General features: G+C 37.0%; 1 protein-coding gene across 2 annotated transcripts in view; it reads left to right on the top strand.

The window, feature by feature from the left end:
* Nucleotides 1–21,201, top strand: part of NETO2 (neuropilin and tolloid like 2) — a 57,575-nt gene extending 36,374 nt beyond the window's left edge. For both annotated transcript variants that reach the window (XM_055331080.1, XM_055331078.1), the window contains 3 exons: nucleotides 779–1,007; nucleotides 14,357–14,470; nucleotides 16,599–21,201. In XM_055331080.1, coding sequence (XP_055187055.1) covers nucleotides 779–1,007; nucleotides 14,357–14,470; nucleotides 16,599–17,179 — 924 coding nt within the window. In that variant the 3' untranslated portion in view covers nucleotides 17,180–21,201. The remainder of the gene's footprint in view (nucleotides 1–778; nucleotides 1,008–14,356; nucleotides 14,471–16,598) is intronic.
* The last annotated feature ends 1,353 nt before the right edge of the window (nucleotides 21,202–22,554 follow it).

Raw genomic sequence — 22,554 nt, 5'->3', positions numbered from 1 at the left:
AACATGAATGCTCCCAGTCTTTCTAAGCCTATGATCTAAAGGAAATCTTCAAACAAAAGTGGGCCAACTGTATTTTAAGAACTTAGTGCCAGGTAGCAAGCTGCCTATAATATTTCAAGAAAGAGAATGCTAAACAAAATAGATAGTGCTTATTTAGATACTGCAATTTATATCTCCCTGATTGAAAATGTAGAAATTGTTATTTATGGGGTGAAGCCTTAAAACTACGCAAATGTGCAATATAGAATAGGGGGTAAATGACAGGAGATCATGGGGGACGTGTATGGTTATAAAGAGTATAGATAAGATAAAAATGGTTTTGATGTGTTACAGGATATAGATATATATAGATGATAGATAGATAGATAGATAGATAGATAGATAGATAGATAGATATTTTACAATTAAACTTGGGTTTAAACTTTAAAAACTGGAAAAAAAAATCCCAACAGTTGCTGAGTGATTCTTTCATTTTTCCAATTGGTCGGTGCCATCATAAAAAAAAAAAAAAAAAAAAACATGTAATAGAGCCAGTGAGCCTCATGGAGCAAAAGGTTTCTTTATAGACAAAACACTAACTTTCAGTTTCTTAATGCTTAGTTCCACTAAGAACCAAAGGAGACCGGCAGCCTTAGTTCTTTTAACTCCTTCGATGCCAGCCTTCTAGCTGTTGGGTTTCTGTCAGCTGTCATATCTACCATGTTGACAAGATAGTGAAACTACAACATTCAAATTTATCTTTTCAAAAGCAGGGTTTTTCTTTGTTTTAATGTTACAGATTTATTTGAGGTTCCTAGATTATCAAATGGAGCACTCAAATGAATGCAAGAGAAACTTTGTTGCAGTTTATGATGGAAGCAGTTCTATTGAAAATCTGAAGGCCAAGTTTTGCAGCACCGTGGCCAATGACGTAATGCTGAAAACAGGAGTTGGAGTGATCCGAATGTGGGCCGATGAGGGCAGTCGACTGAGCAGATTCAGAATGCTCTTTACTTCCTTTGTGGAGCGTAAGTAAATACTACAACACTGAGATCTTTTTACACAATTTTCATTCATTCAGAATTCAATTATGGTGCATTTCCTCTTGACAAAGACTGCAAGTCAAAGAGAAGGCAGAAATAACTAAGTTTTAGTCCCTGTTCTCAAAGAATTATCTGGTCTAGGTGAAAAACCACATTAATACATACATTGCAACACTGCATTATTACAAAGGTGTAAACATATGACAGGAAATGCAGAATGGAAACTTCAAGATTTTCAAATTTAAAAATAATTATCAGTAGTATTTAAAAAAAAAAAGTAGTATTAATTCAGCTTGGTGAATCATTATGAGCCTGCCAAACCATGCTCATCAAAATTTAGGTAGGCTGTTTTTTCTTTTTAAATAATTTTAAGCTGATCTAAAATTTTTTAAATAGGACAGAATTTTCATATGTCCTTTAACTCAGATTCCCCTAATAGTGTAGTAAAACTGAAAATGAACACTGATACAGTATTATTGACTGATACATAGACCATATCCACACATCACTAGTTTTCCCATTAATGTCTTTTTCTGATGCAGGATCCACGTTGCATCTATCTACTTGTCTTCTCTCCTTTAGTCTCCTCAATCTGTGATGGTGCCTCAGTCTTTGGTGACCTTGATACATTTGAAGAGCACTGGCCATTTATTTGGTAGAATGTTGTCCATTTGAGTTTCTCTGATGTTTTCTCATGGATTCATTTGAAGTTATATATTTCTGTCAGTATCACAGAGAGGACATTACACCTTTCCCGCACATCACACTGGTGAGGTGGGTGTGTGTAATGCAGATTTGTCCCTCGTTAACTTCCCTCACTTCCTTGGGGAGCTCTCTGTCAAGATTCTCCACTATAATGTTACTAATTTTTTCATTTCTAGTTAATAATGCTCTTTGAGACTATGCAGATATCCCTTTGCACATAATTACAGTGTCTGTTAATGGTTTTCATCTGTAATAGGTGATACCATAGTGTTTACCTAATGGTAGTTTACTGTCTCCATTATTCCTTCTACACTTATTAATTGTAATTCTTTTGTGAGGAAGAACTGTTTTTCCCCTCATTTATCTTTTGGTGATTTATATCAGTATGAGTTTATGGATTTTTATTTTATGCCATTATTATTATACATATAAAATTATATATAGCATACAGTTAGTATAATACTAACATTATTTTGTTGCTCAAAGTCCCAGCTTTGGCCATTGAGAGCTCCTTCAACTTGTCTCTTTTATCCTTTGTTTTTTGTTGTTTTGGCGGGGGGGGGGGTGTTTAAATCACTTTCTTTCTATCACCACAAGATAGCCCAGGCTTGATTGTGTTTTCCCTGGCCCAGCCCTAGAACCAACCATATTTCCAAGAAGCCCTTTTCTTCTCCTCAGAAAACACTGCTAAAAACGCTTACAGGGTTTTTTTTTATAGGAATCATAATGAATCCATAGATTGCTTTTGAATAGTAGTGTCATCTTAATATTAAGTCTTCCAGTGTATGAACCCAAAATGTCTCCCAGTTTGTTTGTTGTTTTTAAGTTTTTTCAAGAATGTTTTATTCTGGAGATGCCTGAGTGGCTCGGCAGTTGCGTCTGCCTTTGGCTCAGGGCGTGATCCTGGAGTTCCAGGATAGAGTCCCATATCGGGGTCCCCAGAGACGGCTGCCTATGTCTCTGCCTCTTTCTGTGTATCTCTCATGAATAAATTGAATCTTTTAAAAAAAATGTTTTGTTCTATATACAAGTCTACATTTTTAGTGTGTAAAAATGCACCTGATTTTTGTTTGCTGTTTGTATCCTGCAGCATTGCTGAATTAGTTTTTTAGTGTGTAATCTTGTTAGCGTTTTCTACATATAAGATTATGTGGTCTGTGAACAGGTACTTTTCCAATATTGGATGCTATTTTATTTTTCATTTCCTTTTCTCGTCTCATTGTTCTTGCTAGAACTTCTAGTACTATACTGAATAGAAATGAAAAGGGACACCCATGTCTTGTGTCTGATCTTTGGAGAAAAGCTTTCAGCCTTTCACTGTTGAATAGGTGTTAGCTGTGGGGTTTTCATATATGGCTTTTATCACGTTGAGGAAGTTTTCATCTGGTCCTAGTTTATTGAGTGTTTTCATCATGAAAGGATGTTGAATTTTGTCAAATTCTGATTCAATGGAAATGATCATGTCATTTTTTCCCCTTTCATTCTGTTAATGTATATTACATTGATTTTTGTGTGTAGAACCATTTTTATGTTCCAGGAATAAGTCCCACTTTGTCATGGTGTATAATCCTTTTAATATGTTGCTGAATTCAGTGCTAGTATTTTGTTGAGGATTTTTGCATCAATATGCATGAGGAGTATTGGTCTGTAGTTTTCTAATAGTATCTTTCTGGCTTTAGTAGATGGTTATGCTGGTCTTTAGAATGAGTAAGAAGTGACCCCTTCTCTTCAACTTTTTGGAAGAGCTTGAAAATTGACATTCTATAAACATTTGGTAGAATTCACCAGTGAAACCATCCAGTTCAGGGCCTTTCTTTGTTGGGAGATAGTTTGATTACTGATTCAGTCTTCTTGCTAGTTAGAGATCTACTCAAATTTTCTTTTTTTTTTTAAGATTTTATTTATTTATTCATGAGACAGAGAGAGAGAGAGAGAGAGAGAGAGAATGAGAGAGAGGCAGAGACACAGGCAGAGGGAGAAGCAGGCTCCATGCAGGGAGCCTGCTGTCGGATTCAATCCCAGGACTCCAGGATCACACCCTGGGCTGAAGGCAGGCACTAAACCGCTGAGCCACCCAGGCATCCCTAATTTCCACATATTTATGAATTTTCCAGTTTATTTGAAAAAGATACAAAAGATACTTTGTATGATGTCAGTCTTTTAAGATTTTTATGTGTCTGTGGCAGAACATTTGGTCCATCCTGGAGAAAGTTCTATACACACGTGAGAAAAATGTGTATTTCTCTGTTGTTGGGTGCAACTTTATGTATGTATCTATTAGGTCCAGTTGGTTTATAGTATTAGTCTTTTATTTGCTTATTTATCTTCTGTATGGCTGTTTTACCCATTATTGAAAGTGGAATATTGAAGTCTCCAACCATTTGTGTAGAATATCTAATTTCTCCCTTAAATTCTAATAGTGTTTGCTTCCTATACTTTTAGGACTCTGATTTTTGGTTTATATTTTTTTATAATTGTTGTATCTTCTTGATGAATCTCTTTTACCAATAACAGTGTCCCTCATTGTCATTTGCAACAGTTTTGATTTAAAGTCTACTTTTGTCAGTATTTGTATACTGGCCACCCCAGCTGTCTTTTTGGTAAATAACTATTTGCATGGAACATCTTTCTCCATTTATTCATTTTCAACCAATTTTTATCTTTAGATCTAAAGTGAGTCTTTTGTAGAACAGTGTATAATTGGACCTTGTAGGAGGGTTTTATTATCTATTCTGTCAATCTCTGCTTTTTTTTTTTTTTTCAATCTCTGCTTTTTGAATAGAGGGTTTAACTCATTTAGATTTTTAGTAATTAGTAAGAAGGAAGGACTTCTGCCCTTTGGCTGTTTGTTTTCTAAATGTCTTAAAGCTTTTTGTCCCTCATTTCCTTCATTATTACTTTGTGGTTAATCGAGTTTTTTGTGGCAACACATTTGAATTTCCATTTGTGTATATTCTTTAGATATTTTCTTTGTGGTTATAATGGGGTTTTGTCTTTTTATGAGTTAGTTATGTCTTTAAAAGTCATCTTTACAGGATGCCTGGGTGGCTTAGTGGCTGAGCACCTCCCTTCCACCGGAGTCCCAGGATCAAGTTCCACATTGGGCTCCCTCCATGGAGCCTACTTCTCCCTTTGCTTGTGTCTCTGCCTCTCTCTCTCTGTGTGTGTGTCTCTTGTGAATAAATAAAATATTTTAAAAATTAAAATTAAAAAAATAAAAGTCATTTTTACTATTTTGTGGGCATGTGAGAACCTTTTCATATTAAAGAATGGGGTAGCTCATGTATAGATCCTGACCTAGCTTAAAAGTGGAGACACTCTTGAGGACAGATTTTAGGATCCTTCCCTTAAACTTCTGATAATTCACATGAACGAATTCTAGGAAAAAAATTGGTTCTATTGCCTATCTCCTATAAAAGTCCAAATGACTGTTTTATTGATTTTATTTGTCATAAGTGCAAATAATATTACATTAGCTTTGATTTTTTTAAAAATGGCCTTCAAAAATACCATCATGTTTTTGGCTTGATTTAATTTTAATCTGCATTTGGACAGTGCTGAATGATTAGTCTCTCTCAACTAGTCCCTTTCCTCATGGCCACTTCTGTTCGAAGAAAATTACCATTTAATGACTCATCCAAACTGCCCCAGTGTAGTTGAAGGTATATGTTCACATCACATATATTTTAAAAATAAATGGTAGGGATCCCTGGGTGGCACAGCGGTTTGGCGCCTGCCTTTGGCTCAGGGCGCGATCCTGGAGACCCGGGATCGAATCCCATATCAGGCTCCCGGTGCATGGAGCCTGCTTCTCCCTCTGCCTGTGTCTCTGCCTCTCTCTCTCTCTCTCTCTCTCTCTCTCTCTGTGACTATCATAAATAAATAAATTTTAAAAAATTTAAAAAAAATTTAAAAAAATAAAAATAAATGGTAGATCTTCTATATTATCCTCAGAAGGAAATATTTTCACTTTTATATACTCACTAATGAATACAGTAACATGGTAAACTATGATTTATGCAAATCAAAATTTGTAAATATAAAGATGTAAGAGTAAGATACTATCAGATATTTTTCTTTTTTTCTTTTTTTCTTTTTTTTTTTTTAATGATAGTCACACACAGAGAGAGAGAGAGGCAGAGACACAGGCAGAGGGAGAAGCAGGCTCCATGCACCGGGAGCCCGACGTGGGACTCGATCCCGGGTCTCCAGGATCCCGCCCTGGGCCAAAGGCAGGTGCCAAACTGCTGTGCCACCCAGGGATCCCTCAGATATTTTTCTTAAGAAATTTAGGACTTAGGGGCAGCCCGGGTGGTTCAGTGGTTTAGCACCACCTTCAGTCTAGGGTGTGATACTGGAGACCCGGGAGCACATCGTGCTCCCTGCATGGAGCCTGTTTCTCCCTCTGCCTGTGTCTCTCTGTATCTCTCATGAATAAATAAATAAAATATTTTTAAAAAAAAATAAATTTAGGGGCAGCCCTGGTGGCGCAGCGGTTTAGTGCCGCCTGCAGGCCGGGGTGTGATCCTGGAGACCCAGGATCGAGTCCCACATCAGGCTCCCTGCATGGGACCTGCTTCTCCCTCTGCCTGTGTCTCTGCCTCTCTCTCTCTCTCTCTCTCTCTCTCTCTCTCTCTCTCTGTGTGTGTGTGTCTCTCATGAATAAATAAAAAATAAAATATTTTTAAAAAATTGAATTAAATTAAAAAAGAAATTTAGGAATTAGTAATTTTTCCCTTTACTTATAATTTCAAGATATTATATTACTATTCCATGGATTCTATGTTAAATTCATGAATGGTATGTGACCTATACAAGCTTTTGCTATAGCTGAACTCTTCTATCTATAATTTTAAAAGACTTGATGAATTGCCAAATGGCTAGCTGGGTTATGAAACCTATTTAGCCAACCACCCTTCCTACCTGCCTTCCATTCATTTATTTAACATTTATCTTACAAGATACTGTATTTGCTATGAAGACACAAAAATGGATGGAACAGTCCCTGCTCTAAAAGATCTTATTATAGTCACTTAGGTGAGGTAACTTATATGCAAATGAGGCAGTTGCAGGAATGACTATGACAAAGACTGAGACAGAAAATGAAGTGCTTCCTGATTAAATATGCAGGTTACTTCTAGCAGGCAGCACTGATTATGGAGCAAGTAGTTAAGGTAGGGACTTGGGTTTATTCTTGAGGACAGGTAGGTTTTAGAAGGTAGAAATGTTGAATAATTGAAGTTATTATTCCAAACAGAGGCTACAGAGTGAATAAAATGCATAGAGCCCAGGCTTATCTGGATCACAAGAAGTAATAGAAGAAAGAAGAGAGAAAAATGAGTCAAGAAAGAGATTAAAACTAGAGTTAGAAGGCCTTTAAATTAAAGGCTAAAATTAGAGTTCATATTAAAGGCATTGGGGAGTATTGAAGGGTTTCATACTACAGAATGACAATCAGAGCCATGCTTCGGTTGTGGTGTAGAGGCTTTGTAGGAGGGAAGCTGACTTCCATAGTGGGGAGCCCTGGGGGTATGGGGGGACCAGGACAGTCTGAACCGAAGCAGTGACAGAAGAGAGACTTGTGGACGTAGCATCAACAGGATTTGGTGACTGAGCAGACAAAAGTAACAGAATGGGTCAAAGATACCTATAGCTGCCGTCTGACTTGGAAAATGAAAATTGGAGAGATAAGAGGGAAAAGTTATTTGGATTTTTAATCCAGTTATTTTGGATTTAGTGAGTTTCTCAAGTAGCTGGAAATGTCAAGAGCTCAGCAGTGATATTTACCGTGAGTAAACTGTGTTGCTGCTTCTTGTTGCCCTATGAATCTAAGCAGTTTCAAAAAAGATTTTATCAACTTTTCACACTTAAAACAGCTATGTAAGGCTGCTTCACTATTTCAAATGACTACAAAGCAGTGCTTGATACAAAGATAGAGTTTCGGTTAGCAAGAAAGCGTTTCAGCTGTCTTCCTTTCTCCTTGGTTTACTTCTTCCCAGCATCTTACATCTGTGCTTTCCAGGAGTACCCATCAGCCACGGGTAGCTGCTGAACACTCATAATGTGGCCCATCTCAACTGACATGTGCGATAATTATAAAGATAGATCCTGGGTTTGAAAGAAGTGGAATGAAATAATGTAAAATATCTCATGAATAATGTTTCATATGTGTTAAATGAAAATATTTTGGGTATTGTTTCAAAGCTCCTGAATACCACCCAAATGTTAGGTGATTTGTTAGAAAGAGTCACAGGAATCAGCATGTATTTGAATACTTATGCTAAGATTTTTGAGACTGAAAGGATATGGGATAAACAAAGGAGAATTACTGTCTGATTCTGGAGAAATCCTCGCTTGGGCTTCCTTAACACTCACTCCCTCCCATGAAGAGCACACTATGCATGTGCATTTCTCCAACAATGAAAAAATGCAGTAACATGCACAGTGTTTTGTGGAGAGAAGCCTGTTAGAGCTCAGCACCCAAGATTTTTATTGGGAGCCAGTCACATAGGCACTCTCAGCCTTGCCTGTACCAAAATTGTAGACTCATAGCAGGAAAGAAGGTATTTGACATAAATGACATTGTTCACGCAAACTCTAGGCCCTGTGAACCTTATCATCTGGGAATGGAGGAAAGCCAAGTTCCCAGTTGCCAAAGCTAAGGGCAGACCTTGCACACAGACCCTTCTAAAGGGAGCGACCTCAGTCCTGCTATAGTAACACTTCTCTGCACAGATATATTGGGTTAAATAAGCTATTAGTAAAATTAATTCCTCCTGTTGCTTTTTAATGTGTCTACTTCCTCACATTTTGGCTCACATTATATTTATTTTGGGCAGCACTGATCTAAACCTTAAATGCAAAATTCTTCTCTAATGTGTCTTAGTTAAGGTATTTCTCTATATACATTAATGATTTCTCCATCAGTACAGATATGAGAAGTAAACAGATGAAAAGCCTCCCTCAAGTGATGTCTTTACAATAATCACTAAATACAAGACTGAGTTAAAAGTTGCAGTAGACTTAGCTCCATATCCTTAATTTAGCTTTATTATCCACGAAGAACAAGAAAACCATCCTTCCAAATAAAAAGGTATATGTCTGTGTGTGTATATGTGTGTGTGTGTGTATATATATATGTCATATATGTGTGTATACATATATATACATATATACACGTGTATATGATCAAAATAAAGGATTTTGTAAGTTTTTATGAAACAAAAGTCCCAGTTTGGAAGTCTCCTTGTAATAGGCACATTAGAGAGCTCCAAACAGTACATTTTTACATGCTCATCATTAAATCAAACTATTGAAACTCTTTTGTTTTTCTCTAAGGTATTAATGATTTGTAACTGTTATGATCCATTCATGAAAACAATCAACATTTTAGAAAAGACTTATAAAGGTGGACTAATTCTGCATGAGACACTCACTTAATACCTACCCATCATAGATGCCAGAACTAAAATAACGTAAGTTGGCTAAAATGAATGATCTAGAATAGCAGTCAGTTTGTTTGACTTCTTCCCAAGCACTGAGTACTAGTATATGTCTCACTCTTTAAGACAGGATATGGTTTTAGGAAAATAATTTCTAGGACTACAGCTGTGAAAGCAGCAGAAGTTATTTTTGTTAGAATAAATCCATAATGTGATTCTCAGTGACACACTGCCTACGGGGCCCCTGCAGGCCTCATTGAAGAATAGGCCATCTTTCAGCATCATTGCCATATCTCATGAGAAGGGGAGGGAAACTGAAATCCTAACCCTTCTTCTTTCTCATGCTATGACCCAGCAGGGAGGAAAGGGGGAAAGTAGAAAATCCTCAGGCTTTAAGTAGAAAACAGTTCATAACTGGCACTATCTTTGCAATACTCTTTGTCCTTTACTTATAAATTCCTATAATTCAGCCATTTTTATAGTTTTTAACTGAAGTATGTCATTAATATCCCATGTCAGTAACTGATACTTGGATTCTCTTTATAAACAGCTGTGCTTATCTACTGAAAATCCATAGAGCTTAATACAACTGTAATTATGAATATCATACATTTCTACAAAACAGTATCTGACTTTGTCAGTGTTGCTTTCTTTTTTTTTTTTTTTAAGATTTTATTTATTTATTCATGAGAGACACACAGAGAGAGAGAGGCAAAGACACAGGCAGAGGGAGAAGCAGGCTCCATGCAGGGAGCCTGACGTGGGACTCAATCCCGGAACTCCAGGATCACAACCTGGGCCAAAGGCAGGCACCAAACCACTGAGCCACCCAGGGATCCCTCAGTGCTGCTTTCTGATCGCCTTAAACAATGTGGTGAGCAGTTGTAAAGAATTCTGTAATAAAAACTGAGACTGCTTTCTATTCACTGTTCAATCAGTAAAAAACTTGCCAGAAAAACCTGTCTTTTTTGCCCCTTTGAAGCCATAAAGAGACATCAGAATGTGGTCACACAATGTTCTATAGATAAACTTAAGAGCTAATGATAGTTCGACTCAAAATCCGAATACCTAGAAGCCACAGTGCTGCTTAAAACTTCACCCAGCCTGCCGTGAAAATAGCTTCTGTTCCCTGTCTCCTCATCTGTGAACTGGATAGGACTGCTCAAATTAGAGGCCAACAGGTAATGTGATAGAGGATATGATAGAACCATGCTGTAATATGTAAACCAAAGAGGAAACTCCACAGTTTTCAAAAGTGAAGAATTAAAGAATGCTGTGTGTTCTCTAGGCCATTGGTTCTATTATAGTGCACACAGGGGGGTGATAGAATTTTATGATCTGTATGACAAAACTGAGGTGGATACACTAGCTAATTTTGTACTTAAATAAGATGCCACCATACCTTTTCATTTGCTTTTCTGTCCTCAACCTGACGGCTTCTTTATGTAACTGATACCTTTCGTCCTTACAATAAGCTTTGAAACCATCGAGCATTTCTTAAGAACCATGAAATACTTAATGGTTTAAATGATACCACATAAGGGGCTCAGTCTCTGGGTAAATTCCTTACTGGTTATATACCTGATTCTTCTGAGAATAGAAGCATCAACATGATTGAAACCACTAATTTCATAGTCTCATTGATTTTAGAAGAAGTCTGAAGTACCCTGTAGTCCATCCCATTCGTTTAAAAAGAGGAAGTAGAGACCCAGGAAGTTAGTTAAAATCTTAAAGTAGGAGGTTAACTAATAACAGAAACAATTTTTATTAATTATAGTCCTTTTTTCTTCTTCTCTCTGCTTCATAGCACTATTTCCCAAGTTATAGTTCTTAGCTATTTTATTTTAGATTCTTGAGTCATGAGAGCCACCTAGGGGTTATTATACTTGAACTGGAGTGGGTTAAGTAATCAGCAAATTAGCAAGCCTAAAAGTTTTGTGCAGAGAATATTTAATTGTATATAGAAAAAAACTCATGCCTGAACTCAGTTTACAGTGGGGAGGAAGAAGGGATGGACAAATCCTAGTTCATAGTGATTGACCACAGGTTATTAGCCTACTGAACTGGAACTCAGGTGAATATTACTTTTTGGGGATTCCACCTTAAGGAAAGATTACGTTTGCTCTCTCATTGCAAAGCAATCTTGGATTTTTTTTTTTTTTTTTTTTTTTTTTTTTTTATGATAGTCACAGAGAGAGAGAGAGAGGCAGAGACACAGGCAGAGGGAGAAGCAGGCTCCATGCACCGGGAGCCCGATGTGAGATTCGATCCCGGGTCTCCAGGATCGCGCCCTGGGCCAAAGGCAGGCGCCAAACCGCTGCGCCACCCAGGGATCCCCAATCTTGGATTTTTTTTTTATTTTGTTGTAATTGAAGAATAATTGACATTCAGTATGGTATTAGTTTTACTGATTTGATATTTACATATATTATGAAATGACCACCACAGTAAGTCTAGGTTCTATCTGTCACTATCCAGAGTTGTTACAATATTGTCAACTATATTTCCTGTGCTGTACGCTACTTCCCGATGACTTATCTATTTTATAACTGGAAGACTGTTCCTCTTACTCCCCTTCCCCTACTTTGTCCGGTCTCCCCACCCCCTTCCCTCTGGCAACCATCAGTTTATTCTCTGTATCTGTGAGTCTTTCTGTTTTGTTTGTACATTTGTTTTGTTTTTAGATTCCATATATAAGTGAAATCATACATATTTGTCTTTCTCTACCTTATTTCACCTAGCAGTACACCTTAGGTCCATCCATGTTGTCGCAAATGGCAAGATTTCATTCATTTTTGTGGCTCAGTAATATTCCATTTTACATATGTGCCACATCTTTATCCATTCATCCACAGACGAACACTTAGGCTGCTACCTTATCTTGGCTATTGTAAATAATGCTGTAATGAACAGAGGGGTGTGTATATCTTTTTAATTAGTGTTTTCATTTTCTTCGGGTAAAGAGTGAAATTGCTGAATTATATGGTAATTCTATTTTTAACTTTTTAAGGAAGCTCCATAATATTTCCACAGTAGCTGCACCAGTTTGCATTCCCGCCAACAGTGCACAAGGGTTCTCTTTTTTCCGTGTCTCCACTGACACTTATTTCTTGTCCTTTTGATAATAGCCATTCTGACAGGTAAAGTGATACCTCATTGTGGTTTTGATTTGCATTTCCCTGATGACCAGTGGTATTGTGCATGTTGTCCATTGACCTATATTATAAGACTAATAAATATTTGATAAATATCACATTGTGTTTTAGGGTTTCCTGGGGTCCCAGTAAACACCTATTTTTACAGCCCATTTTCAGAGCCAAATTGAGAAGTAGACAAAGGGGGTCAAACAAGTGGATACTAAACTGTTTGTTGACCAAACTGTCAGTTTTACTACTGATAATGCAATTGGACAGTGTGGTTAGGTATTCTAAAGCTTCCTGTGATTATAACCTCAAGAGAGAGCTTTCTCTTTAGAGGGAAAAAAAATACTAAATTAATTGATTTGATAAGATTCATTGTTTGTTTATTTTTTAAAGATAATATTTAGAAGAGAAAATCCAGTTATTAGTCCTGTAAAATTTTAGATTTTTCTTTTCATCTTGAAAAGAAACTTTTAAAAAGAAAATATAAAAAATATTTGAGGTCTGTTAGTATAGTAGAGAGTGGCACTCAGTTTTCCTTCCTTGATGAGACATGTATCTTAAATGTAGAATATTTTAGACAGGAAGTACATTTTGCTCGATTATATTTTTGGAAGTCACATGATTCGTTGATTTTTTTTTTAGGTGCTTCTGTCAATGTGAGAGAAAAGCTGTCATGCTTCTTGACTTTCAGATTCTTGTGTGTGTATCTTTACCACGAAATACGTATTATTACTATGTTGGTACTTTTATATCCAGTCTAGGACTTTACTTATTAACAGAAGTAAAAACACCAAGTCATAATCTAGTGTAACAAATACTTACATATACAAGGAGAAGTGTTACAAAGAAGCACATCTAGAGTATGACAGGAACACAGGAGTCAGAGGGCCGCATTTTGGATGATCTTGAAAGGTGACCAAATGTTGACCAGGGAAGGGAAAGGAAGAGACATTTCAGGCTGAAAGAGCAGTTTATACAAAATACAAAGTTACATGGTATACATTCCATATATCTTTACTGTTTTAAAAACTTTTAATTTTGAAATCCTAGGAAGTGATTTTTTTTCTGGTAAAATCTACATAACATGAAATTTGCCATTTTAACCAATTTTAAGTGCATAGTTCAGTGGCATTGTGTACATTCATATCTTTGTGCAACCACCACTATCCATCTCCAGAACTTTTTTATCATCCCTGACTGAAACTCTGTCCCATTAGACACCCCCTCTCCCACAGGGCCCTGGTAGTTATTGTTCTCTTTTTTCTCTCAATGATTTGACTGCTTCAGGTACCTCATATACCTGAAATCATAGAATATTTGTTCTTTTGTGTCTGGCTGCTTTCAAGCATACTGTCTTCAAGATTCTTCCTTGTTGTAGCATTTGTCAGAATTTCCTTCTGAATTTTAACCCTGAATAATATTCCGTTTGATATGTATATACCACAGTGAGGTATATACATATCAAAGGTTATCCATTCATCCATCAACGACATTTATTTAGGTTGTCTCCACCTTTTGGTGGAATAATGCTGCTGTGAGCTCTGAATAATGCTGCCATGAACATTGGTGTACTAAGTGTTTGAGTTCCTGCTTCCAGTTGTTTGGGTATGAACCTAGAAGGGGAAGTGCTGAAACATATGGTAATCTGTGTGCATTTCTGAGGAAACTCTGTACTGTTTACCAGAGCAGCTGTACCATTCATTTGACATTTCCCCCAGCAGTGCACCAAGGGCCCCAGTGTCTCCACACCCTCCCCAACATTCTCTTTTAACATGTTGAAAAAAATTTACCAGGCTATGTACTAGCTCCATAAGCACCATGGTAACTATATTCATATTCTCATTATATTAGAAATGACATTTGGCACCCAGCTTAAGTAAAGTTTTTACACGATAAAAAAAAAAAGTTTTCACATGAGACCATATCAGACAGCTTTGGCCTTTGTCTTACTATTTCTACAGTATGGGGTGTATTTGTGGAACAAGTTTAAACATAAATGCACTGGAATGAGTTCTTAGTGACAAACTTTTCTTCTTTCCTCCAGCTCCCTGCACAGGTAGCACTTTCTTTTGCCACAGCAACATGTGCATCAATAATTCTTTAGTCTGTAATGGTGTTCAGAACTGTGCGTACCCTTGGGATGAAAATCACTGTAAAGGTAAGTGCGCTGGCAAAGTCCAACCTTTCTGAGAGAAGAGTAGCCATTGCCCTTCATTAAGAAAGACTTAAAATATCCTTTTCTGTAACTGTGCTCAGCATAGCTGCTTTGGCAGAAATGGAAACACATAATATAAATGTTCTTTTAAATGGATCATAGACTTCTAGAATGTGGTGAATGCAAGGAAAAATACTTATTCTCAATGAAAGCATTCTTTTTTTTTTTACAAACTATGTTTTTTATCTTAAATTGTTCAAAAGTCTGCCGTAGTATTTCCTGCATTATTTTCTTATTCATATTGTAAAGATATTTTATTCTCAGAATAATTTAGAAAGTAACCTAGAGTAGTAGTATTTTAAAAATTATATAGAAATAATATTTAATAAACATTGATGGATTCAATCTTAAAAAGCAGTAAAAGCAGACTTAAAAGAACTGCTGGGACGCCTCGGTGGCTCAGGGCGTGATCCTGGAGTCCCAGGATCGAGTCCCACATTGGGCTCCCCATAGGGAGCCTGCCTCTCCCTCTGCCTGTGTCTCTACCTCTCTCTGTGTCCCTCATGAATAAATAAATAAAATCTTAAAAAAAAAAAACTGCTTTGTTTAATTTTATAAAATTTCCTCTACTATATTTCCAGTGTCTGTCTCAGGTAAATATGACTTGTGGTAATAGTTGAATATCTACAGACATTATCAAATCACTGTCTCAGTCCTACAGTTTACCTGCCTTCTATTCCCTGAGAGTTGAGTAAATATCTTACTATGAAAAATTAATGTGATCTGATAGAACTGTCTTAAGTACTTGACATGAAGTATTTTCAGGTAATCATTCAAATGGTAGGTTGCGATGAATACCTCGATGGGTTAGCCTGATTACATTAGTCCCCTCTTGCTGACGGCCATCAGTAGAAATACCGTGGATGTACTTAAAGGTGGCCAAACATACCACAGAGCAGAAAGCTCACTTGTTAGAACAAAAGTGTTTCTTTTAGCATTTTCTTTACATTCATGTTTTTATTTTGTTTTTATTTTTTATAAGATTTTGCCTATTTGAAAGAGTAAGCATGAGTGAGTGGAGGGTCAAAAGGAGGGGAACAAGCAGACTCCCCACTGAGCAGGGAGCCCTACGTGGGGCTCCATCCCAGGACCCTGAGGTCATGACCTGAGCTGAAGGTAGACGCTTAACTGACTGAGCCACCCAGGCACCCCTAGATTCGTGTTTTTAGTTTGGTTTGCAAATTGTAGGCCTTCATGTACCTTCTGAGTAAAGAACCAAGTCTTTTTTCTTTTATGTAATCTAACTATATTGTGATTGGTTAGTTAAACTGGAAATCATCATAGGATTGTTTTATTTGTTTAAAAACTGAATTTTTGGGCAGCCCGGGTGGCTCAGCGGTTTAGCATCGCCTTCAGCCCAGGGCCTGATCCTGAAGTCCCAGGATCGAGTCCCACGTCGGGCTCCCCGCATGCAGCCTGCCTCTCCCTCTGCCTGTATCTCTGCCTCTCTCTCTCTCTCTCTGTCTCTCATTAATAAATAAATAAAAATCTTTAAAAATAGATAAATAAATAAATAAATAATAAAAACCGAATTTTTGGGACACCTGGGTGGCTCATTGGTTGAGCATCTGCCTTTGGCTCAGGTCATGATTCCGGGGTCCTGGGATCAAGTCCTGTGTCGAGCTCCCTGCAGGGAGCCTGCTTCTCCCTCTGCCTATGTCTCTGTCTCTCTGTGTCTCTCATGAATAAATAAATAAAATCTTAAAAAAAAAAAAAAACAAAACAGGGATCCCTGGGTGGCGCAGCGGTTTGGCGCCTGCCTTTGGCCCAGGGCATGATCCTAGGGACCCGGGATCGAATCCCATGTTGGGCTCCCGGTGCATGGAGCCTGCTTCTCCCTCTGCCTGTGTCTCTGCCAGTCTCTCTCTCTCTCTCTCTCTCTCTCTCTCTCTCTCTGTGACTATCATAAATAAATAAATAAAAAATAAAAAATAAAAAAAAAACACATTTTTAATGGTATCATCTGTAGTGTATTTGACCCACATGTCCTGCTTTACCTAAAAATCCCTTACCAATTCATGACAGGACTCATTAATGAATTTTGAAAGCCTTGTTGTTTCTCTTTCTGCAGAAAAGAAAAAAGCAGGACTGTTTGAACAAGTCACTAAAACCCATGGAACAATTATTGGCATCACATCAGGGATTGTCTTGGTCCTTCTCATTATTTCTATTTTAGTACAAGTGAAACAGCCTCGAAAAAAGGTCATGGCTTGCAAAACTGCGTTTAATAAAACTGGATTTCAGGAAGTGTTTGATCCTCCTCATTATGAACTGTTCTCACTAAGGGACAAAGAGATTTCTGCAGACCTAGCCGACTTGTCAGAAGAACTGGACAGCTACCAGAAGATGCGGCGCTCTTCCACTGCCTCCCGGTGCATTCACGACCATCACTGTGGGTCGCAAGCATCCAGTGTCAAACAGAGCAGGACCAACCTGAGTTCCATGGAACTGCCTTTCCGAAATGACTTTGCACAACCACAGCCAATGAAAACGTTTAACAGCACCTTCAAAAAGAGTAGCTACACTTTCAAACAGGCACACGAGTGCCCCGAACAGGCCCTAGAAGACAGAGTAATGGAGGAGATTCCTTGTGAAATTTACGTCAGGGGGCGAGAGGATTCTGCACAAGCATCCATATCCATCGATTTTTAATCTTCTACTAGAGGGGACATGAATTACTAAGTGTGTACGTACGCAGCCTACAGAGCACCCATACTCTTCTGTCAGAACCAGGAAGACCTTCATTCCCACTAACCTACTGTAATGGTGACGCTTTTATTGTCTCAGGCAGCCTGTATGTTAAACCAACCAAGGGACCTACTCCAGTCCATGAACAAAATAATAGTCACTTATTGCTTGGTGTCACACACACAGAGTTCCAGTGAAAGAGCATTTGAAGAGGGGCGTGCTGGTGCTGAGCCAGGCACAGGCTGCCTGTTAGGCTTAGCAACGAATACTGCTCTGGATTCATACAGCTTGTCAACATTTTGATCCCACAAGTTTAAAAATAAGATCTGTCTCTGCATTCCTTTTGTTTTTCTTTTCTCTAAATTTAATTTGTTTTATAAGTCCGTGATTTTACCATTTTGGTTTCTTACATAAATATAAATGGTTAATGTACCACACATATTTCAATACAGGCGTTTGTTCTAGAATTTGTCAAAATATAACTCATTACTGTGGTACGTGCCAGTGAAGACCCAGAGTTCTGTTTCACCCATCTGTTTCTTCTTGACTAATTTCTATACTGCTGCCTTTTAATTACTGGATCCTTAGTCTTTATTTTTTGTGAACAGTGGATGATATGATTTATCACCTTTAAGTCATATTTTGTCTTATACTAGAAGATTTCATAATCCTAGGATGTATGCACCCTTGCCAGTTATGACTAAAAACTTGAAAAATATTAGAACTTCTAGAAATCCTTTGAAATTTCCCAAATTTGGTCAGATGCAGTGGTAACCCATTCATTCACTTTGGGGGAGGCCTGTTTCTTTACAGCATTTCTCATCACCAGATTTGTGTTTCCTGTTATTTTTATAAGAAGATGATTTTGCTCCCTTTGTATTGGTTTATGTTATGGCATATGGTAGCCAAGGTTGTATGAGAGTTAAAGAAGAATTCCTAAGAAACTGTAAAAGCCCTCAGATTGCTTCTTACTTGGGACAATACATTTTTCTAGTTCTTACCAAGAATAACAACTTCCACTTTTTTTTAAACTGCACTTTTGACCTTATGTTTTTTTTATGGTATATAAACAATAATTTATAAACATGATATGAAAACTCATTGTGTTTTTTTAGACTTTTGATATTATTTGATACTGTACAAACTTTATTAAATCAAAATTAAAGACCTACATGACAGATTTCTTTCAGTGTTCACCTTAGTGGCTTTGTATACAAATATGCTGTGATGGAACTACGCATTATAACTTATTGTAAAGACCTTGGTAATGTGTACTCAAGCTTTTGTTTCCTTTTGTTGTTGCATTTAGTTTATGATGAATTTTTCACTATGTGTTATTTATGTTCTAAATCACTACACAAGTCTTATATTAAAATATACATTGTTACATGATTCTTCAATCATGTTATTGCACTGAGCTTTTGGAACTTAAGATATATATGGAAAGGAATCTGTTTAACAAATTAAAACTAATACAGACATGCCATTTAAAAAGAGATAAATTCTCATTCTGATTTTTTGTAGTAAATTCTCATGAAATGAGAAATTGAAGTTTCACTGAATTTCACTTTTTTTTTTTTTTTTGAGATCTCACATCTATGGGTTTTCTCAGGTTAGTGAAAACTAAGACCTTTAAATATGATACATATAAAATTACCCCTTCAAAATGTTTCTTATATCACATTTTTTATTTTTTTAAAGTATATAATATCCAGGAGATATGTAAACCTGTAGACAGTATATTCATGATTTAATTTTTTTTAAAGTCAGCATAATTTCCTATTTTAAAAATACAATTTGGAAGATAGACTTAATGAATGTAGTATTTATTGAACTAAAGAATCAGAGCCAGATTAGATAGACATTCTTTCAGTAGCTATGTTGAATAGGCTTTCCAGTAGTTAGTAGCCAGCCAACACTTGAACAGCATAGTAAATATTTAATATAATAACTGTGATCTCATTCTTCATGATGGTGAAGGAAAATAGCATATTTTCTATGTAAAATTATATCCGTTATAAAAACAGCTGTTAAATCCATCTTTAACACCTACATTATAATAGAAACTAATACAGTATGCTTAACTACATTAACTATAATCACTTGTAACTATATTTTTGTTTTTGAAATTTGTATCCTATATTCTTTTAAAAGGGCATGAAGAGGCCTACAAAATAGAGCCTTTAGAGAAGACGTTTAACATTAAAACAGCACAGAACTACGTAGCTTCAGGCAACTCCACATAGCAAGTGAAGCTTGGACAACAAATTTGGTTCTAAATGTTCAGGCTGCTAAAACGAATGAAATAGTTTTTGTTTTTCACAGTCGAGAACCCAAACTTATCTGCAGAGGCTAGTTTTCTCTTCAAGTAAAGAAAGAGGATCTTTATATAGAACAACATTTCCTCAGAATTTAAAAAAGATGCAAAATGCAGAGAAAAGTCAGAATGGTAAATCTTTATCTAGTGAAGGCATGTCTCAGTATGGTCTAGGATCATCGGTTTTTGATCAGTCTCTGCAGGGGTAGAACTAAAGAGTCAGATGATCAGTATTAGTTAAGCCAGCCTTCAACTGCCATATACTGTATGCCTTCACTGAAGTATAGATGGGTATTAGGCCTCATTTGTTTTTTAGTCACTTATTTGGCAGTACACTATGGGAAGAGGATGGAACTATTTTTCAGGCATTATTACCGTCAAAATGCTAATTGCTGTAGGTAGAGTCTTTCATCTTTGAGCTTAGTGGGAAACTTTACAAATTGTTTACTAAAGTAAAAGCCATAATAAATTTTAGTAATGGAAGATGAACTTTAGCCATCTTGTGGAAGCTATTACACCCTTCACAGGGAATGTTGAAGCTAGTTGTTAAACATAGAGTAGAAAATGCAAATGTGGAGGTAAGAGTATCTGCAAGTCAGGAGCAGCGCCTAGGATCTGCAATACTGTCGTGACCTCTCACCTGCGAGCCCAAGTTCAGCCACAAGATATCAACACTCAAGTGCCCACGGATTGCAGGAAACCTATGAATCCCAACATCTAAAGTATGTACAAATAAAGTGTGATGTACCTTTTATGGGGGGAAATGTTCAACCTAAAGTTTTGACAAAAAGCAAAAGATTTTCCACATTTCACATCACAAAAGATTTAAAAGTCTCCTTTGACTTGTTAACAGCTTTTATGTCTGTCTTTGTCATGTTTCATGTAATTATTAGGCATTAAAAGAACCTCCTAAATGTCTGCTTCTGAACATTTTTATAGTTCTGCTATTATCTGATGAGCAGTGCGCTTTCTGGTTTCAGGGATGTGTCACCTTGTCTCTTGATGAGACAAGACAGAAGGAAGGCCTCGTGATTCCAGGAGTAATTTCAAAGGGGGTTATGCCCTCTCACAAAAATGGTGTCGGCTGTGTTGTTCATGATTAGAAGGGACCTTGAGTTGGGGGCTTTTTAAGATCCCAGAAAGATGATCTGTTCTAACTTCATTAATGAGAATTCTGAGGCCCAGAGAAAAGGAGTGAGTACTCGCATCTCAGAACCAGTCCCATGCTCTTGGCTGGTCTTTGCTGTTTTTTCCCTGCCTTCGCTGGCTAGAAGTTTTAAAGGTCAAGCAGTTCTAAACAGAAGCCCAGATATTCCATGTAAGCTTGTCAGTCATTCTGATTTAAAATGTAATTTATTCTATAATAATTTTTTTCAAAGCACTTTACCTTTTTTTTAATCTATGTAACGCTATTCTACAATTTTATTGCCATGACTTCTTGGCATCTGCAAACTGCAAGACAATTACTGTGAATTCTTAATAAACAATGTTAACAATTTATAGGCTTGGCATTAGATAAAAAGAACTTTGGTGTTTTGGTTTTGTGATCTTTTTAAAATCTAACGGAAACAATGTATACTCTAGAAATTAAAGATTTGTGTGCTATATCTCTTGAGTTTGGAGAATGATTTGAGTTTTGAGCCATGATGACAAGTTGACCTCAGATATCTTTTTTAGGTCCCTACAAAATCAAATTTCCATGTTTTATATGCCTCAACAAATTAAAAATTCTGAATTTGCTTCTTTTAGTAATTTTTTCATATATTTCTGTGATTAGTTTAATGACTACAAAAGCCCAAGAAGCTCATGACTGGGGTGCATGTTTAGTGGGTACTGTCTTGAGTACATTTTTTTTTAAGATTTTATTTCAGAGAGGGGAAGGTCTGAGTGAAAGGGAGAGGGAAAATCTCAAGCAGACTCCATGCAGAGTGTGGTGCCCAACGCAGGGCTTGATCTCACACCCTGAGATCATGGCCTGAGCCAAAACCAAGAGTCAGATGCTTAACCAATTGAGCCACCAAGGCACCCCTTGAGTAAATGTTTTTTTTAAACCAATGAATTTTTAGAGATGAATGTCCAGACCACACAAGAAGTCTTATATGTTTAATCCTGATTGACACTTCACAGTAAGGAATATGATCCTTGAACTGGAAATAAAACTTGTGTGTTAATTTCCTTGCCTGTCTCAATGGCCACGTCTCCAGAAGGGGCAAAGAATACTTAAGTCTTTGCAGGACAAAGTTGGCATTTCCTACCCAATAGCTTCCAAAGTAAAATAATCTTAGGATAAAAAGAAAAAAAGCTCAGGCTATTACACCATGAGTTTTCAAATTAATCTACAAGTAAAGTTAACCAAAAAAAAATGTTTAAAGGTGAATTTAGTGTTAGATTGCCTGCAGATCCAGTGTACGACATCCAGTCACTAAAGTGAGGACTTTCAGAGTGGGTTGTCAGAGCACGCTGTCCTTTTGAGGCACAGAATGCATCAGTCACAGCCACAGCTTAGCAAGGATGCAGGAGTAGATTTCACAAAAGGCGCACAATGAAGAGAAAGCAAAGAAAGGCAAAAACAGCTTTACAATCATACAGACCTAGATCAAGGAGTGAAGAAAGACGAAAGAAAGGTAGTTACCACTGGTCTGTCTCTGCCAATAGTCACAGAGAAATTTTATTTTCTGTGTTATTTAGGATCAAGAAACAGCTTTTATCTGAAAGTGCTCTTACCTGCCAAGTTTTGTCATACTCTGTAACATCTGGTGCCAGCGGGCCACTGAGCCGGTACATACTTTATTGAAACATTATGAGTAACTGCTGATTGCTAAAGGAATTTTCATCAGAAGTCTAGGTATTGAACCATGCTTTTCAAATGCTCTATTCTTCCACTGATGACTTTGTCCTATTGTATTAAGCAGTGTTTCAGAGAAGTATTCACAACTTTTGAACCAAAAAATAGCTGCATGAATTGTAGGGAACTTCTTGCTAGACCCTGAGAAGACAGTTCAGCTCTGAAAATGTGCACAAG

The sequence above is a fragment of the Nyctereutes procyonoides genome, unplaced genomic scaffold (assembly GCF_905146905.1).
Source record: "Nyctereutes procyonoides isolate TBG_1078 unplaced genomic scaffold, NYPRO_anot_genome, whole genome shotgun sequence".
NCBI lineage: Eukaryota > Metazoa > Chordata > Mammalia > Carnivora > Canidae > Nyctereutes > Nyctereutes procyonoides.
This window is presented reverse-complemented; position numbering and strand designations above follow the sequence as displayed.